This window comes from Rhinatrema bivittatum, chromosome 17, assembly GCF_901001135.1.
Source record: "Rhinatrema bivittatum chromosome 17, aRhiBiv1.1, whole genome shotgun sequence".
NCBI classification, from domain to species: Eukaryota; Metazoa; Chordata; class Amphibia; order Gymnophiona; family Rhinatrematidae; genus Rhinatrema; species Rhinatrema bivittatum.
In genome coordinates, this window is record NC_042631.1 from 48,547,896 (window position 1) to 48,570,884 (window position 22,989).

Here is a 22,989-nt window from a genome sequence, read left to right on the forward strand (position 1 = left end):
TTAGTGGACCCTTGGGCCGACCTGCAGGAGACTGGGAAAGGTGGTCAATGTCTCTAGTAACTGGCAGGCCGGGAGGTAGATGTTCAGGCAGGATGTAGAGGTGCTCTTCGCCCTGGAAGCTGGCACTCTCCCGGGAGGAGCCTGTAGGATCCCAACCGCTGGGACTTAGGCGGCTTCACCCTTGGAAGCCGAAGCCCCCCCGGGAGGAGCCCGTAGGGGCCCGGCCGCTGGGACTTAGGCGGGTTGTTGATCAGGACTGAGAACTGGAACCAGACTAGAACAGTAGACAAGTACTGTAACAGGGCTCAGGTACTGGAACCAGGCAGGAACTATAGCAGGCAAGCAGGAACCAAGCAGATACTGTAGCAGGCCGACTTAACAAGGCCGCGGTGTCTGATGTCAGGAACTGGGCGGAGTCACCACTGGAGGGAAACAGCCTAGAAAAGCGTCCAAGTGGCGCACGCACGCGCCTAGAAGCAGGGCGTCCATGGGAAGCTTCCCGGCGGCGCGGCCCCTGTGGGGACGCCACCAAACAGGGCGCAAACCAGGCCTCCAGAAGCAGGAATAGGTCCAGGAGCACGGAGGTAAGGGTCTGGTCGTGGCGCTCACGGCCAGAACTGCAACAATCCCAGGTATGAAGAGCGAGAGATTTTGAAATTTCTTGTTAGTTTCATTATTGGATGTTATTTGATATGTCTGCTTTTTTAAAAAATTATAATGGTATTTTGGGAAATTTATAAACATTTTTTATGAGGTTTTAATTTTGGATGTTCTACTCATCAGTTTTTAAGTATTTATTCTTTTTATTGATATATTTTTACGTTTATGATTGATGCATTATATTTCTTTATTTTGTTGGTCTCTTATTTTGCATCACAACTGAGGGTCCGGCTAGGGTCGGAAAATCCCCACAGAGGCAGCACAGGACTTCAAGTCAGGGCAGAGCGTATCTTCTCCCTGGATCATCCGCCTCCCCCCACAGGTTGAGCCCTTAGGTTCCGGTGGCCAGCAGGTCAGACTGAAGCTAGAATTTGGAGACACAGGCTGGAACCCAGAGACAAGGACTGGAGACTGTGGCAATGCAGGACTAGACACTGAGGCAAGGCTCGACTAGCTACTGAGGCAAAGCTGGACTGGATACTGAGGCAGGGCAGGACTGATCCAGACACATACAGGACAGACCAAGACAGAACAGAAGAGCAGTTCTGAAGGCCACTAAGCATAAGGCATGGAGTCTGCTAAACATAGGGAGGCCTGAATAGGCCACAAAGCAAGGTTCCAGGTAATAGAAGGCCCTGAAGCCATAAGGCAAGGTAAGACAGAGCTGGAAGGCCCCAGAGGCCACAGGACTAGGCAAGGCAGAAGTAGAGGCCCAGAGGCCAAAGGACTAGGCAAGGCTAGATCCTAACAGTGGTCCCCCTCCCCCTGGGTCCTGCCAGGCAGGAGGATCTTGGGCATTAGGGGTATAGCCAGGGTGGAACTGGACACGGAGTCATAGGAGACAGGGTCTGAATGAAAGTCTTTGAAGGTCCACTGACAACATCTGGGACCAAGTTGTCAGACTCTGGTTGTTTTAGGAGCAAAGTTGTAGGACTGACTGACGGGCTCCTCCCAGATCAGCACAGCTGACAAGACTGGCTGGGGTTCCTCCAGGAGCAGCATGGCTGGTCTGGCAGACTGAGGTTCCTCCCAGGGTGGCAAGAGTGACGGGCTCCTTCCGTAGTGGCATGGCTGAACTGGGTTTCTCTTGGAGCAGCAAGACTGGACTGGGGTCCTCCTGGAGCGGCATAGCTGACTTGTGCTCCTCCCGGAGCAGTAAGACTGACTTGGGCTCCTCTTGGAGCGGTATGACTGGAGCCACTATGGTAGCATTCATATCCTGGAGCAGATTGTTCAGAGCAGAATCTGAAACAAAAATAGAGACTGGAACATGTTTAGATTTCTCTTCAGGAGCTAAAAGGCAGACTCTGGGTACTGAATGCCAGATCTGTCCCAAGTAAAGGTTTCCTTGCAGGAGACTGAGGTAGATGATCTGGGGTAGAGTACATCACTGGATTCTGTTTACTGATGCAGTCAGTTTTAAAGCTAGGCTCTCGGCAGGTAATTATGTTAGCTGGTTTAGATATGCTACAGAATCAGAGCTGGGAGTGGTCTCCACTATTGAGACAGTCTTTAGGGCATCACCCACAAACTCAGCTTTAATTAGAGCAGGATTACCTGCAATTGTAGGTTCAGGGCTCTGAGCAAAACTGTCAGCTTCTATCAAGTGAATGGAAGACACAGAGGCAGCAGAGTTGGGTTGTGCAGAATCATCCCTTTCAGAGATGGATTTCAAAGGTAAATGAGCCATAACTCGAGATGAAATATAGACAACCCTTTATGGTCCTGCGTCCATAAGGCAAGGTAAGACAGAACTGGAAGAGCCAGAGGCTATAGGACTAGGCAGGGTAGAGCTGGTAGGCTCGGAGGCCACAGGACTAGGCAAAGCAGAGCTGGAAGGCCCGGAGGCCACAGACCAAGACAAGGTAGAACAGGGCCACGCAGACAGCTGAGTACTCGATGACAAGGCATAGGGTATTGCAAGAGGCAGGGCTAAATAGGCCAAGCCCTGCTGAGTCATAAGCCCATGGAATCTATGGCTTGAGCGAGAGCAGGTGTAATTCCATGGGGACCTCTGGTGGTAGAGAGGCTGTATAGTAGACTGGATCCTAACATTTTGCCTTTGATAAGGGTCTGTGTTCTGAATGTGTGATCGAGATGAGGGATTTTACTGTGTATAGTTTCTGTGTAGAGGTCTATAGCAGGTCCGTCTTGTTCTGTTTTCAGTAGGAGGTGTATTGGTCTTTTAAAGCCTGATGTTATATTTTCAGTGCTACTCCTTCCTGGATAGGGTTGTTGCTGTTTGAATTCTGGGAGTTAGTGTTGTTTTGATATGGAAGATTTGTCTTTTGGAGTAAACTGTATGCTTGGCAGGCTGTGATAGCTTTTATTGGAGCTAGGTAAGTATTATCCAAAACTACTGTTCTGGAGTTACTGAGACAGTATAGGACCCATCTTTAGATATGAATGTCTCTGTGTTAGGAATTGTAGACCCTTGGTCCGAGGTGGGCTTGTTGCTACCTGAAGGGTTGGGCCCCACAGGTCCCTACCGTCGGGAGGCAAGGCTGGCCGGGAACAGAGACAAGCTGGGACTTCGCCTATACCAACCTTTGTTCCACGCAGGTTGAGCCCTTGGGTGCCGGGGCTGGAAGGACTTAGGAGCACCTCTGTGTGGCTGGTCCCGGAGAGGGTAGGTGAGTGGGTGAAGAGAGTGTCAGAGAGGATAGGCACAGTTTGAGACAGGAGCACTCTCGGAGGGAGGAAGAGAGAGAATCTCAGGGAGAGCAAGGCCACTGTAGCTCTGAAGGAAGTAGAGCAGGACCACGTGGGAGTGCCCTCGGGATAAGGAGGTGCAGGTGCAGAGACACGAACTGTAGTATGCTGAGTAAGGGCTAGAGCGGGGAACCTGCTGAAGCTGATGTCCGGAGAGTAGAAGTGCAGGGGAGTGCCCCGAGGAGTGGGGCGCCGAGACACAATCTGGTGGAGTACTATGCTGAGCCCAGTCTTGATGAGAACAGGCACTGTAGTAAAATCCTCAAGGAGAAGTGCCATGGGGGTCCCAAGGAGCAGAGGGCATTGCGGAAGCAACTCACAAGTAAGGTAGTGCTGAGCCAGGGCCCGCGGAGCAGGAAGCGCTGACAGAGAGTCCGGGTGAAGTGGCGCTGAGCCTGGCCCCGAGGTGCGGGAAGCTCTGAGGCAGGACCCCAGAAGGAGAAGTGCAGAGATCCGAAGGCAGGAACAACTGGTCCGTGGAAAAGGAACTGGCACCAAAAGGAACCAAGAAACTTGTTGCCAAGTCGGTTAGTGGTGGCTGGAGGTGAAGCTTAAATACTCCGGGCCAGTGATGTCATCAGCCGGGGACGAGCCTGGAGTTCCCGCCATTGGCCCTTTAAAGGGCGGATAGATGGCATGCGTTTGCGCCTAGAGAGGTCCAGGATCAGAACGCTGGTCGGCGGTGTCCCAGCCGCCACGTGGAGTGCAGGGAGCATGAAGGAATGCGGCAGCAGCCACCGCCGCGAGAGTACCGGGGGTAGAGAACCAAGCATGACATGATGTGAGTTGAGCCTACCATGGGCGACCGCGACCGACAGTCATAACACTGATTTGACATCTGAAAAACGGACTTATGTAGTTTTACATAGCTTTTGCACAATATCTTTAGATACATGATTTTTTTTTAGGCAGCCCGACTTGTTCTGTTTTCTAAATAGGAGGTACGTTGGTATTTTAAAGCCTGATGTAATATTTGCAGTGTTGCCTTTTCGTTGGTAGGGTTGTAATTTGAGTGCTGGCATTTATTGCTGTTTTTGGTAATGGGAGGTTTGCGATATTACAGTTGTTTATTCATGACTTTCTGAAGGCCATGTCCACACTCATTACATGTTACAACAGGCCTAATGCCATATGGATTCCATGTGTCTTTTTTGTCTCTAGGGGAGAGGGGATTGAGGGAGCAAAACTGCTGTAGAGCAGGGCGTGCAGGCAACACCTGTGGGAGGGGGTGAGGGGACTCTGGGAAAACACTGAATCCCTTGCCATGAATGTCACTGCATGCTGAGAAGGAAAGCATTCTGATGCTTGTGGTCTGCCCATGAAGTTCCCACCCTACAGCGTGCAAGAAGCAATGAGGCCGGGCATTAAAAGAGGAATGTGCGTGAGAGAGAACCATTTTTGTCTTCTGTCAGCTCATTCCCCCTTCCCTCCCCTCTCAGTTAGAAGGGAATGAGAGTGAGTGAGTGAGAACTTAGCCATCCCCTCGGTCAACCCCCTTCCCTTCCTAAAAGGAAGGGGTGGGTGAGCTGACTGAAGGGGAAGTTCTTAAGAACATAAGAACAAGCCATACTGGTCAGACCAAGGGTCCATCAAGCCCAGCTTCCTGTTTCCAATCCAGGCCAAAAGAACTTGGCAAGTACCCAAAAACTAAGTCTATCCCATGCTACTATTGCTACTATAGCAGTGGCTATTTTCTAAGTCAACATAATTAATAGCAGGTAATGAACTTCTCCTCCAAGAACTTATCCAGTCCTTTTTAAACCCAGCTACACTAACTGCACTAACCACATCCCCTGGCAACAAATTCCAGAGTTTAATTGTGCGTTGAGTGAAAAAGAACTTTCTCTGATTAGTTTTAAATGTGCCACATGCTAACTTCATGGAATGCCCCCTAGTCCTTCTATTATCCAAAAGAGTAAATAACCGATTCACATTTACCCGTTCTAGACCTCTCATGATTTTAAACACCTCTATCATATTCCCCCATAGCCATCTCTTCTCCAAGCTGAACAGTTCTAACCTCTTTAGTCTTTCCTCATATGGGGAGCTATTCCATTCCCCTTATCATTTTGGTCACCCTTCTCTGTACCTTCTCCATTGCAACTATATCCTTTTTGAGATGTGGCGACTAGAATTGTACACAGTATTCAAGGTGCACTGTCACCATATAGCAATACAGAGGCATTATGACATTTTCCATTTAATTCACCATTCCCTTTCTAATAATTCCCAACATTCTGTTTGCTTTTTTGACTGCTGCAGCACACTGAACCAACAATTTCAATGTGTTATCCACTATGACACCTAGATCTTGTTGCGAATGGGCCCTATGAGTCCTGAGGAGAGACATGGAGGTTTGGTCACCTGCTCCTGGGAAAAAGTGAGCCTTTGGGCATGGGGTGACTCAGGGAGGAGCCCCAAGACACACCCCAAGGGAGGTGAGCGCATACAGGCACGGGTGGAGCAGGAACGAGGCTGGATGGGACCAGGCTAGGAACAACAGAAACTGGAAAAAGGCAGAGTCAGCCCTCCGCTGGACCAACACGCACCAGTGAGACCCAGCAATGCAATGCTGGTCTTGGGAGTAGTACTCCAGCCACTCGGTAGCCCTTCCGGACGCGCCGCTAGGAAGTGAACAGGGCGTGAGGTCAGACGGAGGCAGAGGGCAGGAACAGAAGACTCAGGATACTTGGAAGACACGGGCAAGAGTCAGTATACTTGAAAGATTTGGACTGAGGACTCAGACGAAGATTCGGAAGACTCTGGGTGCTTGGAAGACTCGGGGTGCTTGGAAGACACAAACAGGAGTCAGTATACTTGGAGGATTTGGACTGAGATAAAGACTTGGAAGACTCTGGGTGCTTCGAAGACTCAGACGAGGACGTGGAAGACTCTGGGTGCTAGGAAGACTCAGATGAGGACTTGTTGCTTGGAAGACCCAGAAGAGGCCTTGGAACACTCAGGTCGCTAGGAAGACTCGGATGAGGACTTGGAAGACTCATGGCGTTAGGGAGACTCTGAGGACTGGGAAGCCTCGGACAAGGACTCGGAAGACCTAGTGTGCTAGGAGGACTTGGGCAATGATTCAGGAAAGTACTGGGTGTGAGCTGCAAAGCAGCGTGCCCTACACGGCCGCCATGGCTGGTCACGGGCCACGCTGGAAGCGAAGCAGACTCCAGGCGAAGCAGTGGAACGTGAAGCTATCATATGTCGAAAATTCAGGAGAGGCCTGCACCGAGTTACGCCCTACACAGCCACCTGTGGCTGGCTGTGGACCATGCTGGAGCGGAGCAGGTTCTGGCAGAGTCTTGGGCATGGACGGAAGCAGACAAGATACTCTGAAGACTGGGATAGGATACAAGACCCATGATTCAAGAGATGGAACTCGGAATTCAGGAACAGGCCTTGGCATAAAAACAAGGGCCTTCTGGAGACTTGCACTGCAGGGATGAAGGTAGGCCTTGTACCACAAGGCGCACTACACAGTCCTCCATGGGCTGGTCACGGACCATGATGGTGGCACGCCCGGAAAGGTAGAGTAGCAAGGAACCCTGAAGGAGGGCAAATAGCTGAAGACGAGGAGAACTTCAGGACCAGGAGTGAAACACGGACATCCGGGACATGTGGAACATGGAACATGGAACGTGGAAGAACATCATGGACAAGAAGAACATGGAACACGAAGTCATCTGGACAGGAGCAGACCATAGAAGACCTTGACCGGAGAAGAGGAGACATAGACGACCATAGAATCCACTTCGAAGGCCCTGAGGAACTGAAGCAAGGCCTTTATATAGGGCTGGACCAGGAAGCACTGTGATAACATCATCCGGTGGGGCCGCGGGCTATTTCCTGCTGCTGGCCCTTTAAATATGGAAAGGAGGCGCGCGCCCGCACCTAGAGGGAAAACGGGAGGAAGGATGGAGGAACAGAGGCCTGCGGCCGCATGGAGGACAGAGGGTAGGCCCAATGGAGGAGAGAGGGTAGGCTGGAGGCGGCTTCCTGTAGCAAAGAGGAACCCCAACGGCAGCGCTCGGGCCGTGTAGGTAGAGGGAGCGGTGGCACTAGAGCTGTGAAGACACGATCCAACAGCAGCTTCCGCCGCGAAGAGGGAAAGAGAGGCGATGGCTTCAGGGCCACATAAAAGGAAGACTGCGGCGGCGGCACTCATCTGCGCGAGGGAGGTCCCAGGAGCAGTGCCAGCTGCAGGATGGAGGAATGTAGGCGGCGGCTTCAGCTGCCGTGAGAGTGATGTAGGGCCGCTGCACAGTGGCAGTTCGGGGCGGTAAAGTCCGCGAAGATGGAGGCTGGCGGCAGTGCAAGGCAGCGAAGATGGCGGCAGGTGAGGGCCTGCTCGCGGGATGAGGTCTGCGAGCAGGATTGTAATAGATCTCTTTCTTGGGTGGTAACTCCTAATATGCAGCCTAACATTGTGTAACTATAGCATGGATTATTTTCCCCTATATGCATCACCTTGCACTTATCCACATTAAATTTCATCTGCTATTTGGATGGCCAATTTTCCAGTCTCACAAGATCTTCCTGCAATTTATCACAATCTGCTTGTGATTTAACTATTCTGAATAATTTTCTATCATCTGCAAATTTGATTATCACACTCGTCGTATTCCTTTCCAGATCATTTATAAATATATTGATAAGCACGGGTCCCAGTTCAGATCTCTGAGGCACTCCACTGCCCACTCCCCTCCACTGAGAAAATTGTCTATTTAATTCTACTCTCTGTTTCCTGTCTTTGTAATCCACAAAAGGACATCACCACCTATCCCATGACTTTTTAATTTTCCTAGAAGCTTCTCATGAGGAACTTTGTCAAATGCCTTCTGAAAATCCAAAAACACTACATCTACCGGTTCACCTTTATTTACATGTTTATTAACTCCTTCAAAAAAGTGAAGCAGATTTGTGAGGCAACACTTGCCTTGGGTAAAGCCATGCTGACTTTGTTCCATTAAATCATGTCTTTCTATATGTTCTGTTTTTGATATTTAGAACACTTTCCACTATTTTTCCCTGTACTGAAGTCAGGCTAACTGGTCTGTAGTTTCTTGGATCACCCCTGAAGCCCTTTTTAAATAATTGGGGTTACATTAGCCACTCTCCAGTCTTCAAGTACAATGGATGATTTTAATGATAGGATACAAATTTTTACTAATAGGTCTGAAATTTCATTTTTTAGTTCCTTCAGAACTCTGGGATGTATACCATCCGGTCCAGGTGATTTACTACTCTTCAGTTTGTCAATTAGGTCTACCACATCTTCTAGGATCACCTTGATTTGGTTCAGTCCATCTGAATCATTACCCATGAAAACCTTCTCCGGAACGGGTATCTCCCCAACATCCACTTCAGTAAATACCGAAGCAAAGAAATCATTTAATCTTTCTTTGATGGCCTTATCTTCTCTAAGTGCTCCTTTAACCCCTCGATTATCTAATGATCCAACTGACTCCCTCGCAGGCTTTCTGCTTCGGATATATTTTTTAAAGTTTTTACTGTGAGTTTTTGCCTCTACGGCCAACTTCTTTTCAAATTCCCTCTTAGCCTGTTTTATCAATGTCTTACATTTAACTTGCCAACACTTATGCTTTATCCTAATTTCTTCTTTTGGATTCTTCTTCCAATTTTTGAATGAAGATCTTTTGGGTAAAATAGCCTCACCTTTTAACCATGCCGGTAATCGGTTTGCCATTCTTCCACCTTTCTTAATGTGTGAAATATATCTGGACTATGCTTCTAGGATGGTATTTTTTAACAATGTCCACGCCTCTTGCACACTTTTTTACTTTTGTAGCTGCTCCTTTTGGTTTTGTTTTTTTTTAACTATTTTTCTAATTTTATCAAAGTTTCCGTTTTGAAAATTTAACACTAGAGCCGTGGATTTGCTTACTGTCCCCCTTCCAGTAATTAATTGAAATTTGATCATATTATGATCACTATTGCCAAGCAGCCCCACCACTGTTACCTCTCTCACAAAATCCTGTGTTCCACTGAGAATTAGATCTAAAATTGCTCCCTCTTTCGTCGGTTCCTGAACCAGTTGTTCCATAAAACTGTCATTTATTCCATCCAGGAACTTTATCTCTCTAGCATGTCCAGATGATACATTTACCCAGTCTATATTGGGGTAATTGAAATCTCCCATTATTATCGCACAACCAATTTGGTTAGCTTCCCTAATTTCTCTTAGCATTTCACTGACCGTCTCACCATCTTGGCCAGGTGTATAGTAGTATACTCCTATCATTATACTCTTCCCCAACACAAAAGGGATTTTTACCCATAAAGATTCAATTGTGCATTTAGTCTCGTGCCGGATGTTTATCCTGTTGGACTCTATGCCATCTTGGATATAAAGCGCCACACTGCCTCCTGGATGCTCCTTTCTGTCATTGCGATATAATTTGTACCCCAGTATAGCACTGTCCCATTGGTTATCCTCCTTCCACCATGTCTCTGAGATGCCAATTAAGTCTATGTCATCATTCACTGCTATACATTCTAATTTTCCCAGCTTACCTCTTAGACATCTGGCATTAGCATACATGGTTTAATGGAACACAGTCAACATGGATTTACCCAAGGGAAGTCTTGCCTAACAAATCTGCTTCTTTATTTTTTAAGGGGTTAATAAACATGTGGATAAAGGTGAACTGGTAGATGTAGTGTATTTGGATTTTCAGAAGGCATTTGACAAAGTCCCTCATGAGAAACTTCTAAGAAAACTAAAAAGTCATGGGATAGGAGGCGATGTCCTTTCGTGGATTACTAACTGGTTAAAAGATAGGAAACAGAGAGTAGGATTAAAAGGTCAATTTTCTCAGTGCAAAAGGGTAAACAGTGGAGTGCCTCAGGGATCCTGTACTTGGACTGGTGCTTTTCAATATATATATAAATGATCTGGAAAGGAATACGACGAGTGAGGTTATCAAATTTGCGGATCATACAAAATTATTCAGAGTAGTTAAATCACAAGCAGATTGTGATACATTACATTACAGAGAGGAGCAGTCGGGAGGAGGTGTGGCGCTTTATGTCCGGGATGGCATAGAGTCCAACAGGATAAACATCCTGCATGAAACTAAATACAAAATTGAATCTTTATGGGTAGAAATCCCTTGTGTATCAGGGAAGACTACAGTGATAGGGGTATACTACCGTCCACCTGGTCAAGATGGTGAGATGGACAGTGAAATGCTAAGAGAAATTAGGGAAGCTAACCAAATTGGTAGTGCAGTAATAATGGGAGACTTCAATTACCCCAATATAGAATGGGTAAATGTATCATCGGGTCACGCTAGAGAGATAACGTTCCTGGATGGAATAAGTGATAGCTTTATGGAGCAATTGGTTCAGGAACCGACGAGAGAGGGAGCAATTTTAGATCTAATTCTCAGTGGAGCACAGGACTTGGTGAGAGAGGTAACGGTGGTGGGGCCGCTTGGCAATAGTGATCATAATATGATCAAATTTGATTTAATGACTGGAAAAGGAACAGTGTGCAAATCCAAGGCTCTCGTGCTAAACTTTCAAAAGGGAAACTTTGATAAAATGAGAAAAATTGTTAGAAAAAAACTGAAAGGAGCAGCTACAAAAGTAAAAAATGTCCAAGAGGCGTGGTCATTGTTAAAAAATACCATTCTAGAAGCACAGTCCAGATGTATTCCACACATTAAGAAAGGTGGAAAGAAGGCAAAACGATTACCGGCATGGTTAAAAGGGGAGGTGAAAGAAGCTATTTTAGCCAAAAGATCTTCATTCAAAAATTGGAAGAAGGATCCAACAGAAGAAAATAGGATAAAGCATAAACATTGGCAAGTTAAATGTAAGACATTGATAAGACAGGCTAAGAGAGAATTTGAAAAGAAGTTGGCTGTAGAGGCAAAAACTCACAGTAAAAACTTTTTTAAATATATCCGAAGCAGAAAGCCTGTGAGGGAGTCAGTTGGACCGTTAGATGATCGAGGGGTTAAAGGGGCACTTAGAGAAGATAAGGCCATTGCGGAAAGATTAAATGATTTCTTTGCTTCAGTGTTTACTGAAGAGGATGTTGGGGAGGTACCCGTAATGGAGAAGGTTTTCATGGGTAATGATTCAGATGGACTGAATCAAATCACGGTGAACCTAGAAGATGTGGTAGGCCTGATTGACAAACTGAAGAGTAGTAAATCACCTGGACCGGATGGTATACACCCCAGAGTTCTGAAGGAACTAAAAAATGAAATTTCAGACCTATTAGTAAAAATTTGTAACTTATCATTAAAATCATCCATTGTACCTGAAGACTGGAGGATAGCAAATGTAACCCCAATATTTAAAAAGGGCTCCAGGGGCGATCCGGGAAACTTCAGACCGGTTAGCCTGACTTCAGTGCCAGGAAAAATAGTGGAAAGTGTTCTAAACATCAAAATCACAGAACATATAGAAAGACATGGTTTAATGGAACAAAGTCAGCATGGCTTTACCCAGGGCAAGTCTTGCCTCACAAATCTGCTTCACTTTTTTGAAGGAGTTAATAAACATGTGGATAAAGGTGAACCGGTAGATATAGTATACTTGGATTTTCAGAAGGCGTTTGACAAAGTTCCTCATGAGAGGCTTCTAGGAAAAGTAAGAAGTCATGGGATAGGTGGCGATGTCCTTTCGTGGATTGCAAACTGGCTAAAAGACAGGAAACAGAGAGTAGGATTGAATGGGCAATTTTCTCAGTGGAAGGGAGTGGACAGTGGAGTGCCTCAGGGATCTGTATTGGGACCCTTACTGTTCAATATATTTATAAATGATCTGGAAAGAAATACGACGAGTGAGATAATCAAATTTGCAGATGACACAAAATTGTTCAGAGTAGTTAAATCACAAGCAGATTGTGATAAATTGCAGGAAGACCTTGTGAGACTGGAAAATTGGGCATCCAAATGGCAGATGAAATTTAATGTGGATAAGTGCAAGGTGATGCATATAGGGAAAAATAACCCATGCTATAATTACACGATGTTGGGTTCCATATTAGGTGCTACAACCCAAGAAAGAGATCTAGGTGTCATAGTGGATAACACATTGAAATCGTCAGTTCAGTGTGCTGCGGCAGTCAAAAAAGCAAACAGAATGTTGGGAATTATTAGAAAAGGAATGATGAATAAAACGGAAAATGTCATAATGCCTCTGTATCGCTCCATGGTGAGACCGCACCTTGAATACTGTGTACAATTCTGGTCGCCGCATCTCAAAAAAGATATAATTGCAATGGAGAAGGTACAGAGAAGGGCTACCAAAATGATAAGGGGAATGGAACAACTCCCCTATGAGGAAAGACTAAAGAGGTTAGGACTTTTCAGCTTGGAGAAGAGACGACTGAGGGGGGATATGATAGAGGTGTTTAAAATCATGAGAGGTCTAGAACGGGTAGATGTGAATCGGTTATTTACTCTTTCGGATAGTAGAAGGACTAGGGGACACTCCATGAAGTTAGCATGGGGCACATTTAAAACTAATCGGAGAAAGTTCTTTTTTACTCAACGCACAATTAAACTCTGGAATTTGTTGCCAGAGAATGTGGTTCGTGCAGTTAGTATAGCTGTGTTTAAAAAAGGATTGGATAAGTTCTTGGAGGAGAAGTCCATTACCTGCTATTAAGTTCACTTAGAGAATAGCCACTGCCATTAGCAATGGTTACATGGAATAGACTTAGTTTTTGGGTACTTGCCAGGTTCTTATGGCCTGGATTGGCCACTGTTGGAAACAGGATGCTGGGCTTGATGGACCCTTGGTCTGACCCAGTATGGCATTTTCTTATGTTCTTATGTTCTTACAGGAGGACCTTGCAAGACTGGAAGATTGGGCATCCAAATGGCAGATGAAATTTAATGTGGACAAGTGCAAGATGTTGCATATAGGGAAAAATAACCCTTGCTGTAGTTACAGAATGTTAAGCTCCATATTAGGAGCGACCACCCAGGAAAAAAGATCTAGGCATCATAGTGGATAATACTTTAAAATCGTCAGCTCAGTGTGCTTAAGCAGTCAAAAAAGCAAACAGAATGTTAGGAATTATTAGGAAGGGAATGGTTAATAAAATGGAAAATGTCATAATGCCTCTATATTGCTCCATGGTGAGACCACATCTTGAATACTGTGTACAATTCTGGTCGCCGCATCTCAAAAAAGATATAGTTGCGATGGAGAAGGTACAGAGAAGGGCAACCAAAATAATTTATTTTTTTATTATTTTTATATACTGACATTTGAGATATCACACTGGTTTACATTCAGGTACTGTTGGTATTTCCCTATCCCCAGAGGGCTTACAATCTTAAGTTTTTGTACCTGAGGCAATGGAGGGTAAAGTGACTTGACCAAGGTCACAAGGAGCGAAAGCAGAACTTGAACCCTGGTCTCCACTGCTCTAACCACTAGGCTATTCCTCCTCCCCCAAAATAATAAAGGGGATGGAACAACTCCCCTATGAGGAAAGGCTGAAGAGGGTAGGGCTGTTCAGCTTGGAGAAGAGATGGCTGAGGGGGGATATGATAGAGGTCTTTAAGATCATGAGAGGTCTTGAACAAGTAGATGTGAATCGGTTATTTACACTTTCGAATAATAGAAGGACTAGGGGGCATTCCATGAAGTTAGCAAGTAGCACATTTAAGAGTAATCGGAGAAAAATATTTTTCACTCAACACACAATAAAGGTCTGGAATTTGTTGCCAAAGGATGTGGTTAGTGCAGTTAGTGTAGCTGGGTTCAAAAAAAGTTTGGATAAGTTCTTGGAGGAGAAGTCCATTAACGGCTATTAATCAAGTTTACTTAGGAAATAGCCACTAGAGATGTGTATCGTGTGATCGATCGTCTTAACGATCGATTTCGGCTGGGGGGGGAGGGAATCGAATCGTCGCGGTTTTGTTTCTGTAAATATCATGTAAATCGTAAATCGGGGAGGGCGGGAAAACCGGCACACTAAAACATCCCTAAAACCCACCCCGACCCTTTAAAATAAATCCCCCACCCTCCCGAACCCCCCCAAATGTCTTAAATTACCTGGGGTCCAGTGGGGGGGGTCTCGTTGTGATCTTCCACTCTTGGGCCACGGGTGCGTTGATAGAACAATGGCGCCGGCGCTACCTTTGCCCTGTCATATGACAGGGCAAAGGTAGCGCCAGCGCCATTTTGGTTCCTATCCCCCGACGTCACAAGCGTAGGAGATCGCTCCCGGACCCCCGCTGGACCCCCAGGGACTTTTGGCCAGCTTGGGGGGGCCTCCTGACCCCCACAAGACTTGCCAAAAGTCCAGCGGGGGTCCGGGAACGACCTCCTGCACTCGAATTGTTTTGCCGGCCGGCCGGCGCCATTTTGCCGTACGGCAATATGGCCATATGGCCGGCACCATTTTGCAAAATGGCGCCGGCCATATTGCCGTACGGCAAAATGGCGCCGGCCGTACGGCAACACGGGTTTTAGGGATGTTTTAGTGTTCCGGTTTTCCCGCCCTCCCCCTTCCCCTCCCCCTTCCCCCGATTTACGATTTTTGACGATAAATCGGGGGAATTCCTATTAAATATCGACTCTAACGATTTTTGACGATTTAAAATATATCGGACAATATTTTAAATCGTCAAAAAATGATTCACATCCCTAATAGCCACTGCTATTAATTGCATCAGTAGCATGGAATCTTCTTAGTGTTTGGGTAATTGCCTGGTTCTTGTGGCCTGGTTTGGCTTCTGTTGGAAACCTGATGCTGGGGTTGATGGACCCTTGGTCTGACCCAGCATGGCAATTTCTTATGTTCTTAAACATTTCAAAGTGTGTTTTTTGTTTGTATTTTCATTCTGCTTTTTAATTGATGGGAATAAATTAGAATATTTTAGCTCAGGTGATTTTTTAGTTACAGGCACTTGGACTACTTTACTTATTGTTGGAACCTCACTGTTGGGATGCCCTAATTCTAATGTGTCATTAGTATCCTTTGAAGATACCTTCCTCCGAACCATGTGCTGCTAAGTGACTGTCGGCTTTCTGTTGCGTCCGTCGGTCTCAGATGGCTTCGACCTCTGTGCCTCACCTTTTTTCCTTCTCTCTCCTCAAACCTTGGGAAGATGGCTGCTGCCGCATCTTCATGCCGCTCTCTCCATTGTCCCTGGATTGGCAACAGCGACGGTGTTCGCCATGATTTTCCTGAGGGCCTCCTAGGGTGTGCATGCCATCCATGTCTTTGTCTATGTCATGGCGGGAACCTCGGGGGCATCCCCTCCGAGTGATGTCATCACATCCTGATATTTAGCCTGCTCTTCGTTTGCTAACAAACTGAGTTAGCAAGGATTGGATTTCCTCTGGTCTAAGCTGCTCTGCCATTTCCCAGCTGCCGCGGGAAGCGCTCTCTGCCCTTCAAAGTATTTCTTCACTAACCTGGGTACTCACTTCTCGAGGACCTGCTCTCCTTAATCTGGTGCCTGCCACTGAACTACTTCTGCCTGCCAGGACCTTCAACAATACAGCTTCTGCTTCAGGGAGTACTAACTCTTTCAGTCTGTCTCACCTTCAGCGCTCTGTGTCTAAATCCGGGACCTGACCCTGCTACGCCACGCTGCCTATCACCTACTCGAGTGTGAGACTGGTCTCCCCTGCTGAGGACCCCTGGACTACTTCTGCTGGGTTACCTTCACTGCTGCCCGCTCCCCGGGCAGTATCATCGAGCTGTACAATAAATACAACTTCTCTGTGTCTGTGTGTATAGAGTCTAGCCTAGTACTGCGGTTCCTCACGGGGCTCCTCCCCGTGGGAATGGCCATCACCGCAGTACTCAAGAATCCACTCCAACACCTCATAACCATAACAGATTGCTAACTCCATGGATTCGGCTCAGCTCACCACTTTGCAGGCCATTCCAGGCCTGGCCCAGCGAATCTCCAAACAACAGAATTCGCTAGACAACTTGACTGTTGCCTTTAATCAGCTACACGCAGGTAAAGAAGTTACACCGCCAGAAGTGACGGTCAATTCTACAGTGCCTCTGTCTGCTCCGACACACTTTGCGGATGAAGTTTGGAAGTGTAGATGATTTATTAATCAATGTTGCATGCACTTTTCTCTGCAACCTAACCATTTCCCTACAGTGTATGCCAAGATTACCTATATCCTTTTGTATCTGGACAGAAGAGCGCTGGCTTGGGCCTCACCGCTGTGGGAGCGCAATGACCCTATCCTGAATGATCTTGCCAAGTTTCTTGAACTGCTTAAGTCAGTATTTGATGACCCTGCCCAGTACTCTATAGCAGGATCAGCTTTGGTTCATCTAAAACAAGGTAACAAACCTTTACCAGACTTCGCCATTGAATTCAAGACGTTGGCTTCTGAATTACATTGGGACCCTAGGTGCTTGAAAACCTATTTTTTGAAGGTCTGAACTCCCGGTTGAAAGATGAACTGGTGACTCATGAGATGCCCGAGACCTTAGCGGAACTTATGCAGTTGGCAGCAAAGATTGATTGCAGGATCAATGATGTGTCAAGATGATTCTCTCAAGTCCTCTGTTTCAGAAGACTGCAAAAGGGCGTCAGCCCGCTAATTCTTCTCCGCAAGTCGGTACTGGATCTCAAAGTCAAAGTGGTTAAAGAATAGAGACTATTAGGCCTGGTGTGGGTTTAACTGCTGGGCTTGCTGGAGGTATTGCATCTTCTTATGATTGGTAAATACTGTGACTGGATGTCTAGCTCCCTCCCATAGATGGCACCATTCCTCTAGGGTCAGTTTTACTGCTAGGATTTCTCTGTCTCCAATGGTATAATTCCTTTCCATGAGAGTGAACCTTTTGGAAAAGAAGAAACAAGGTATGAGGGTTCCTTTATCGTTGTGCTTTGTGAGAACAGCCCCTGCCCTAGTGGCAGAGATATCTACCTCCATGATAAAGGGCCTAGATGAGCCTGGGTGTTGGAGACAGGGAACTTTGAGGAACACCTACTTGAAGTGACGGAAGGCTTGGATATCATCTTTGGACCAATTTCTAGTATCAGCGCCTTTCTTTGTAAGAGCAGTGAGAGGAACGGCCAGCGAGGAGTACCTATGTATGAACTGCCAGTAGTAATTGGTGAAGCCTAGAAATCTTTGCAAGGCCTTGAGCCCCATGGGCTGAGGCCAGTCTTGAATGGCCTTCATTTTCTCCAGACCCATGTATAGGCCATGTTGGGAGATAATATAGCTCAGGAAAGGTAACTCTTCCTGCTCGAAGGTACACTTTTTGAGTTTAGTGCATAGGTGATTCTACTGGAGCCTCTGCATGAAAAAATGAGATATCATCCATACACTAAGACATGAGAATAGAGGAGGAAATGGTGGGGGCATTGTAAAGGCCAAATGTAAAAGAGCTGCTGACAATTACACTTCACATCAACCTCCAGGTGCAAGGCAGTCTCTCAGGATTACTTTCAGTCTGTTCACTCTTCTAGTCCTTAGCATTTACCATAGATGGAAGAGATTGAGGTGATTTGACTGATTACTTTCAGATGGGAGATTGGGTGTCAGAATCCTACAAAAGCACATAATCCTGCATGTCCTTTTCAGTATGCTGCATGCTTCACAAAGGAAGATCTCAGAGAGCAAAGGTGTGTAATGGTCTTTGAAAAGATGTCCTCATGTGATCCTTCTGCCGAATACAGGAGCTTTCCAGTAAGGCTTGCCCTTGTGAGCATAGAGAGGGCTAGGCAAGGTACAGCTCATTTATCAGACAGTTGTTTTAAGCCTTTAGAAACACTTTATATTTTATTTTCTGTTATATCTTAAGTCCCTGAGGCATAGATGGTAATTAGTAGACCTTTTTAGAATATTCTTACACATTCTTCACAGTCTTAACATGTTTGTGTAGCTCTGGAAGGAAAAGGGCAGCTATGGGATGGGAATGCAGGATCACAGGGGTGAAGAGGAGAAGGCTAATAAAAACAATGGAGCTTTTTCTCTTCATAAAGCCTGCTCTCCTAGACCCAGATCCTCTATCCCCTTTCCTCCCTTTCACCCTCACATGTTTGGTTACCAGCAGAAGAGACAGCGAGGCCTGGAATTATAGCCTGAGAAAACAATGCACCCAGGAATGGCTAAAACAGGGGGGCAGACAGGCATTCGCCAACTCTAAAGTTTCAGACTAATGCTAAATCCAATCCTTTGTGTGTGTATTCTGTGCTTTGTAGTGTAAGCATCACTATCACCCTTCTGGTCCCAGCTATACAGGGTCAGAGCAAGGGGGAAGAGGGAAGATTGTAGGGCCTAGAGAAGAATACACAACCTGGTTTATCTCTTAAGCCTGATAAGAGGTTGTGGAACAGAATTGCTGGCCATTCCCCTACTAAATAAACTCTATATAATTTACCACCCAGCTTGTGCAATCAAGTCCGCAAATAAAACTCTCCTAGACGTTCCATCATCAAGGTTCATACATCATACCTTTAAATGATCTATATCCTAGTGAATACCGTCGCCCAGTTAATACGGCCGGTTTTTCAACACTTCGGTAGTACTACTGAAGTTAATGGTACCTGTACATACTTCAACTGTACATAGTCTCCTTCTTCTCTATTTTATTTTTTGTTTTTTACCTCATCTATCTATGCCTTTTCCCCTTCCCCTCCTCATCCCCCCTTCCCACACCCATCCTACCCCCTACCCTTGCCCTGCCCCCCCTGCCTATCCTCCCCCACCTCTCCTTCCCCTATCCTCCCTTATTTTATTGCTCCTTTGGTTCATTGTATTTTTGTTTTGTTTTTGGTTTTGTTATTAATGTTATATTGTTTTATTGTATTTCCCGCCTGAGTTCATTGTAAACCGGCATGATGTGCTTCACGAATGTCGGTAAATAAAAGTTAATAAATAAAAGTTAATAAATAAATAAATAAATCATTGTGCAATTACGGAGCAAGCTTTTTCTGTGGCAGGTCCGACTATCTGAAACATTTTACCCAATGTTATGCTTGGCGTCCATGGGCTTCTCCTGCGAATTGCCACACTTACCCCTTGGTCCGGGTCACTGCTGTCAACTCCTGACATCACCGAGCCCTCTCTTTCACCTCCAGCCCCATCCCACCAAGCTCACATCTAATCCAACCACCTCCTCTTGTTGAGGCTCAGTCACTGAGCTCTCATCTTTAAATCCTTAATCTATAGGGAAAAATAGGATGAGAAAGTTGAGTGTGCTCTGTAGCTGTTACTGAACCTCCATACTGGTATGTGACAATGTATCCTATTGATTTGTTTTGCATGGCTCTTGGTACTCTATTAATTTACATAGAAATGGTGTGATGCTACCTGCGCCAAAAGCATACCTGAACAGCAGCCTCCATGAAGGGCCATGATACCCCAGGTCAGTGGTGCTGTGCAGTGCGACCCTTGGGAATAACTTTGTGGAGTACCAAGACAGGCCCTAATCTATGCCTTATAAATAGAAATCATAGTTTTGCAGTCCTATGGGTATCACCATGAAATGGTTTTCATCTCCTAGAGAAAATAGCATCACTTCCTTACACCGTTATTATACTTGTGTCTATAGGCTTCAGTCTTTCCTTATAAATCTTGCTACTATTTCTGTTATATAGTATGACATTGGCAAAAAATGTACATTCATGCCATTAATAGAATGACAATCATTACTGTTCCATATATATCTATTTACTCTAGCGTTAACTTGGCCACTTTGTGTCCCCCTCATGCCCCCTCCCATGCACAACCATACCTACCCCTACCCCCTAGTGCCTCCCCATACACCCTCCACCATTACCCACATTCTATCTACCTCACATATGTAAGAGGTCCACTAATTAAATTCCCGTTGCAAGCCTCTCCAGGCTTGCAAGTATCTCTGGCAGATTCCTCCTTTGGCCACGAATTGCAAAAAGGAGGGCCTCATCAACTACCAGAGGTGCCAAATGGGCAATGTCCTTGGCTGTGAAGTTAGGATGTCTGGCTGGTGCAGGCATTGTCAGTCTCCACACCCCTGAAGAACTGAAAGTACTGCCCTCGTGGATGCATACATGTGCATATTCATGTACATATAGTCATGCATGCGTGTACCCACATATGTGCTTTTATGGGTGTATGCACATGCACCTTTTAAAGTGAGCCTCTCTGCGCATAAGTCTGCGCATAAGTCTGTTTTGAAAAGTCTCAGGTATAAATCAGGTTAAGGTCTGCAGACTTTAGCCCTACACACACTGTTATAAAATCACCCTCTTAGAAAGCAACTTTTACTAACATGGCCCTTTTTTCTGTTGCAGCAATCTTGTGTAAATTGTGGGCGAGAAGCAATGAATGAATGCACTGGGTGCCATAAAGTCAATTACTGCTCAACGTTTTGCCAACGCAAGGTATGTTGAAATGTGCTATTTCCTAGAGTGTAGCAGATGGACTCAGGACCAATGGGTATAGTATACTCCTGATAGCAGTTGGAGACAGATCAGATTTCAATCTGACGTCAGTCCTAGTACATATACTCCTGCAGGAAGTGCAGCTCTTCAGTATTTTCCGTCTCCATAGCAGTTAGGGACTCTATGCACGCTCGCACAGCGTTAGGAGTAATTTTACCAAAGAAAACCAAAATAAGAAATCTTACCTCTACAGATGAGCCCCGCTCTCCTGCGGTGACACCCATTGGGTCCCTCCCCCAGTTGAGAATGCCCGAGGTGATTTCCGTGATCCCTCAGAGGTAAGCCTCGGTCCGTCGGCTGACCCTCACCCCCGACATCGGGTGAGGCTGAGAGGCAGCGGGTGCAACTTTGAGCGCGGCGGTGAAGGTATTTTCCCTCTCCCCCTGCAGCTAGATACCGCCCGGATCAAGACCGGGAAGCGCCGAGACAAGGTAAGGTAGAAATCTATTTAAAAGTCTCTGGTCTCCGAAGCTCGAGGAGTCGCACAGGTCGCCAACCGGGACCAGTGCCACTGGGTTGATCTGCCCTAGCAGGGCTAGACCCCGATCAGATCCGAGGGTCCTCCCACGTGGAGACCCCCAAGATGGTCGCCATATTGTCCGCATGGTTACCGTCACCATTTTGATCTGTTCACCGCCCTGTCTGCCGTTCCGATCCGTGCACACAAATACCTTGTGCGCACAATGTCGCGCGCCCAAGTACCGTGCGCACAAGTGACACGCATAGCCATGCGCTTACTGTGCCGGACGCATAACTTCAATCTGTGCGCACCAAACCTACGCGCACAACTTCGACGCACCGGAGTGCACAACTGTATTTTACGCACACAAACCATGGCATCACCGGAAAAGAAACTCAAGGCTCAGGGCCTTTGCCCAGCATGCCACATTAGAGCTGCACAGCATGAGGAGGCCGAGGCCCTAGGGGATCCAACTCATGGCCCTCCCCAGCTAGTACTGGGTTCCAGCCTCTCGAACAGTACGCTGGACCTAGCATTTCACAGCGGGACCCCCCCTCAAACGGGGCTCCCCAGGGACACGGCGCCCCTTAGTCTAGACCCAGCATCTATCTCCTGGGTGGAATTCTTCAAAGGTCTGCATACCTTCATCCACATGCAACCGGGGCCTCCTATAATACAGCCACAAACTCCACCAGAGGACCTCAACAACCCAGGACCCTCTATGCCCAGGGAAGTGATCCCACCGACCAGAAACCCCACCTTCAGGGACACAGACAACTCAGATGAGTATTCAGAACCCCCTGGAGAAAGGGGAACTCCCTCTGGGTATAGAGCCCCACCGAACCATGAGACGCTTCTTCACCAAGGACGAGCTTCCAGACCTGGTCACACACAGCTTAAAAGAGCCCCCTACTAGAGGGACTTCGTCAGACCTCCTGTCATTTCCCACTATTACAAGCCGTCCAGCAACTAATTGACCTGAATGGGATGCCCCGGAAACTACGTTCAAAGGGGGGCGGGCTCTGGCAGCCATGTACCCTCTGGACCCAGCCGCCAAAGATCTCCTGGCATGTCCGAAAATGGATGCCATGGTCTGCGCGGTCTCAAAGTGCACTACTATCCCGGTGAAGGGAGGAGCAGCACTCAAGGATGCTCAAGACAGACGTCTGGAATCTATCCTCAAACAGTCCTTTGACGTCTCTGCTATGTCTTTACAGATCGCGGCCTGCTGTGCCGTGGTGACATGCACCTGCTTATCACAGACCAGGAACAACACTCCTGGGGAGACCCTGGAACCAGCAGTATCATTCCTCACGGACACCGCTTCTGATCTGGTGTGCACCGCAGCTAGAGGAGTGTCATCCGCCGTGGAAGCCAGAAGACAACTCTGGCTCCGAAACTGGTCGGCCGACGCATCCTCCAAAACGAGACTCACAAGGATGCCTTTCAAGGGAACACTCCTGTTCGGAAGCGAACTAGAGAAACTAGCCAACAAATGGGGCGAGTCCCCACTGCCGCGGCTACCAGAGGACAGGAATAAGAGAAACCAGCGATCCTTCTCCCGAACCTCCAGGGGCAGAGGATCACAGCGCTTCAACCCATATAGAAGCACATATCAAACGGCCCACTCCGCAGGCCAAAGCCAGTCCTTTCGGAATAAGCACAACAAAAGGGGAGCCAGCTCGGGCCCGGGCCCCAGCCGCATCCCACAATGAAAATCAGCCGACCCGTCCAAAG

The 22,989-nt window shown here is 46.9% G+C and overlaps 1 protein-coding gene across 1 annotated transcript in view; it reads left to right on the forward strand.

The window, feature by feature from the left end:
- Nucleotides 1-22,989, forward strand: part of DEAF1 (DEAF1 transcription factor) — a 366,149-nt gene that overhangs the window by 294,983 nt on the left and 48,177 nt on the right. Inside the window, 1 exon segment of the mRNA XM_029582224.1 lies at nucleotides 20,643-20,732. Coding sequence (XP_029438084.1) covers nucleotides 20,643-20,732 — 90 coding nt within the window.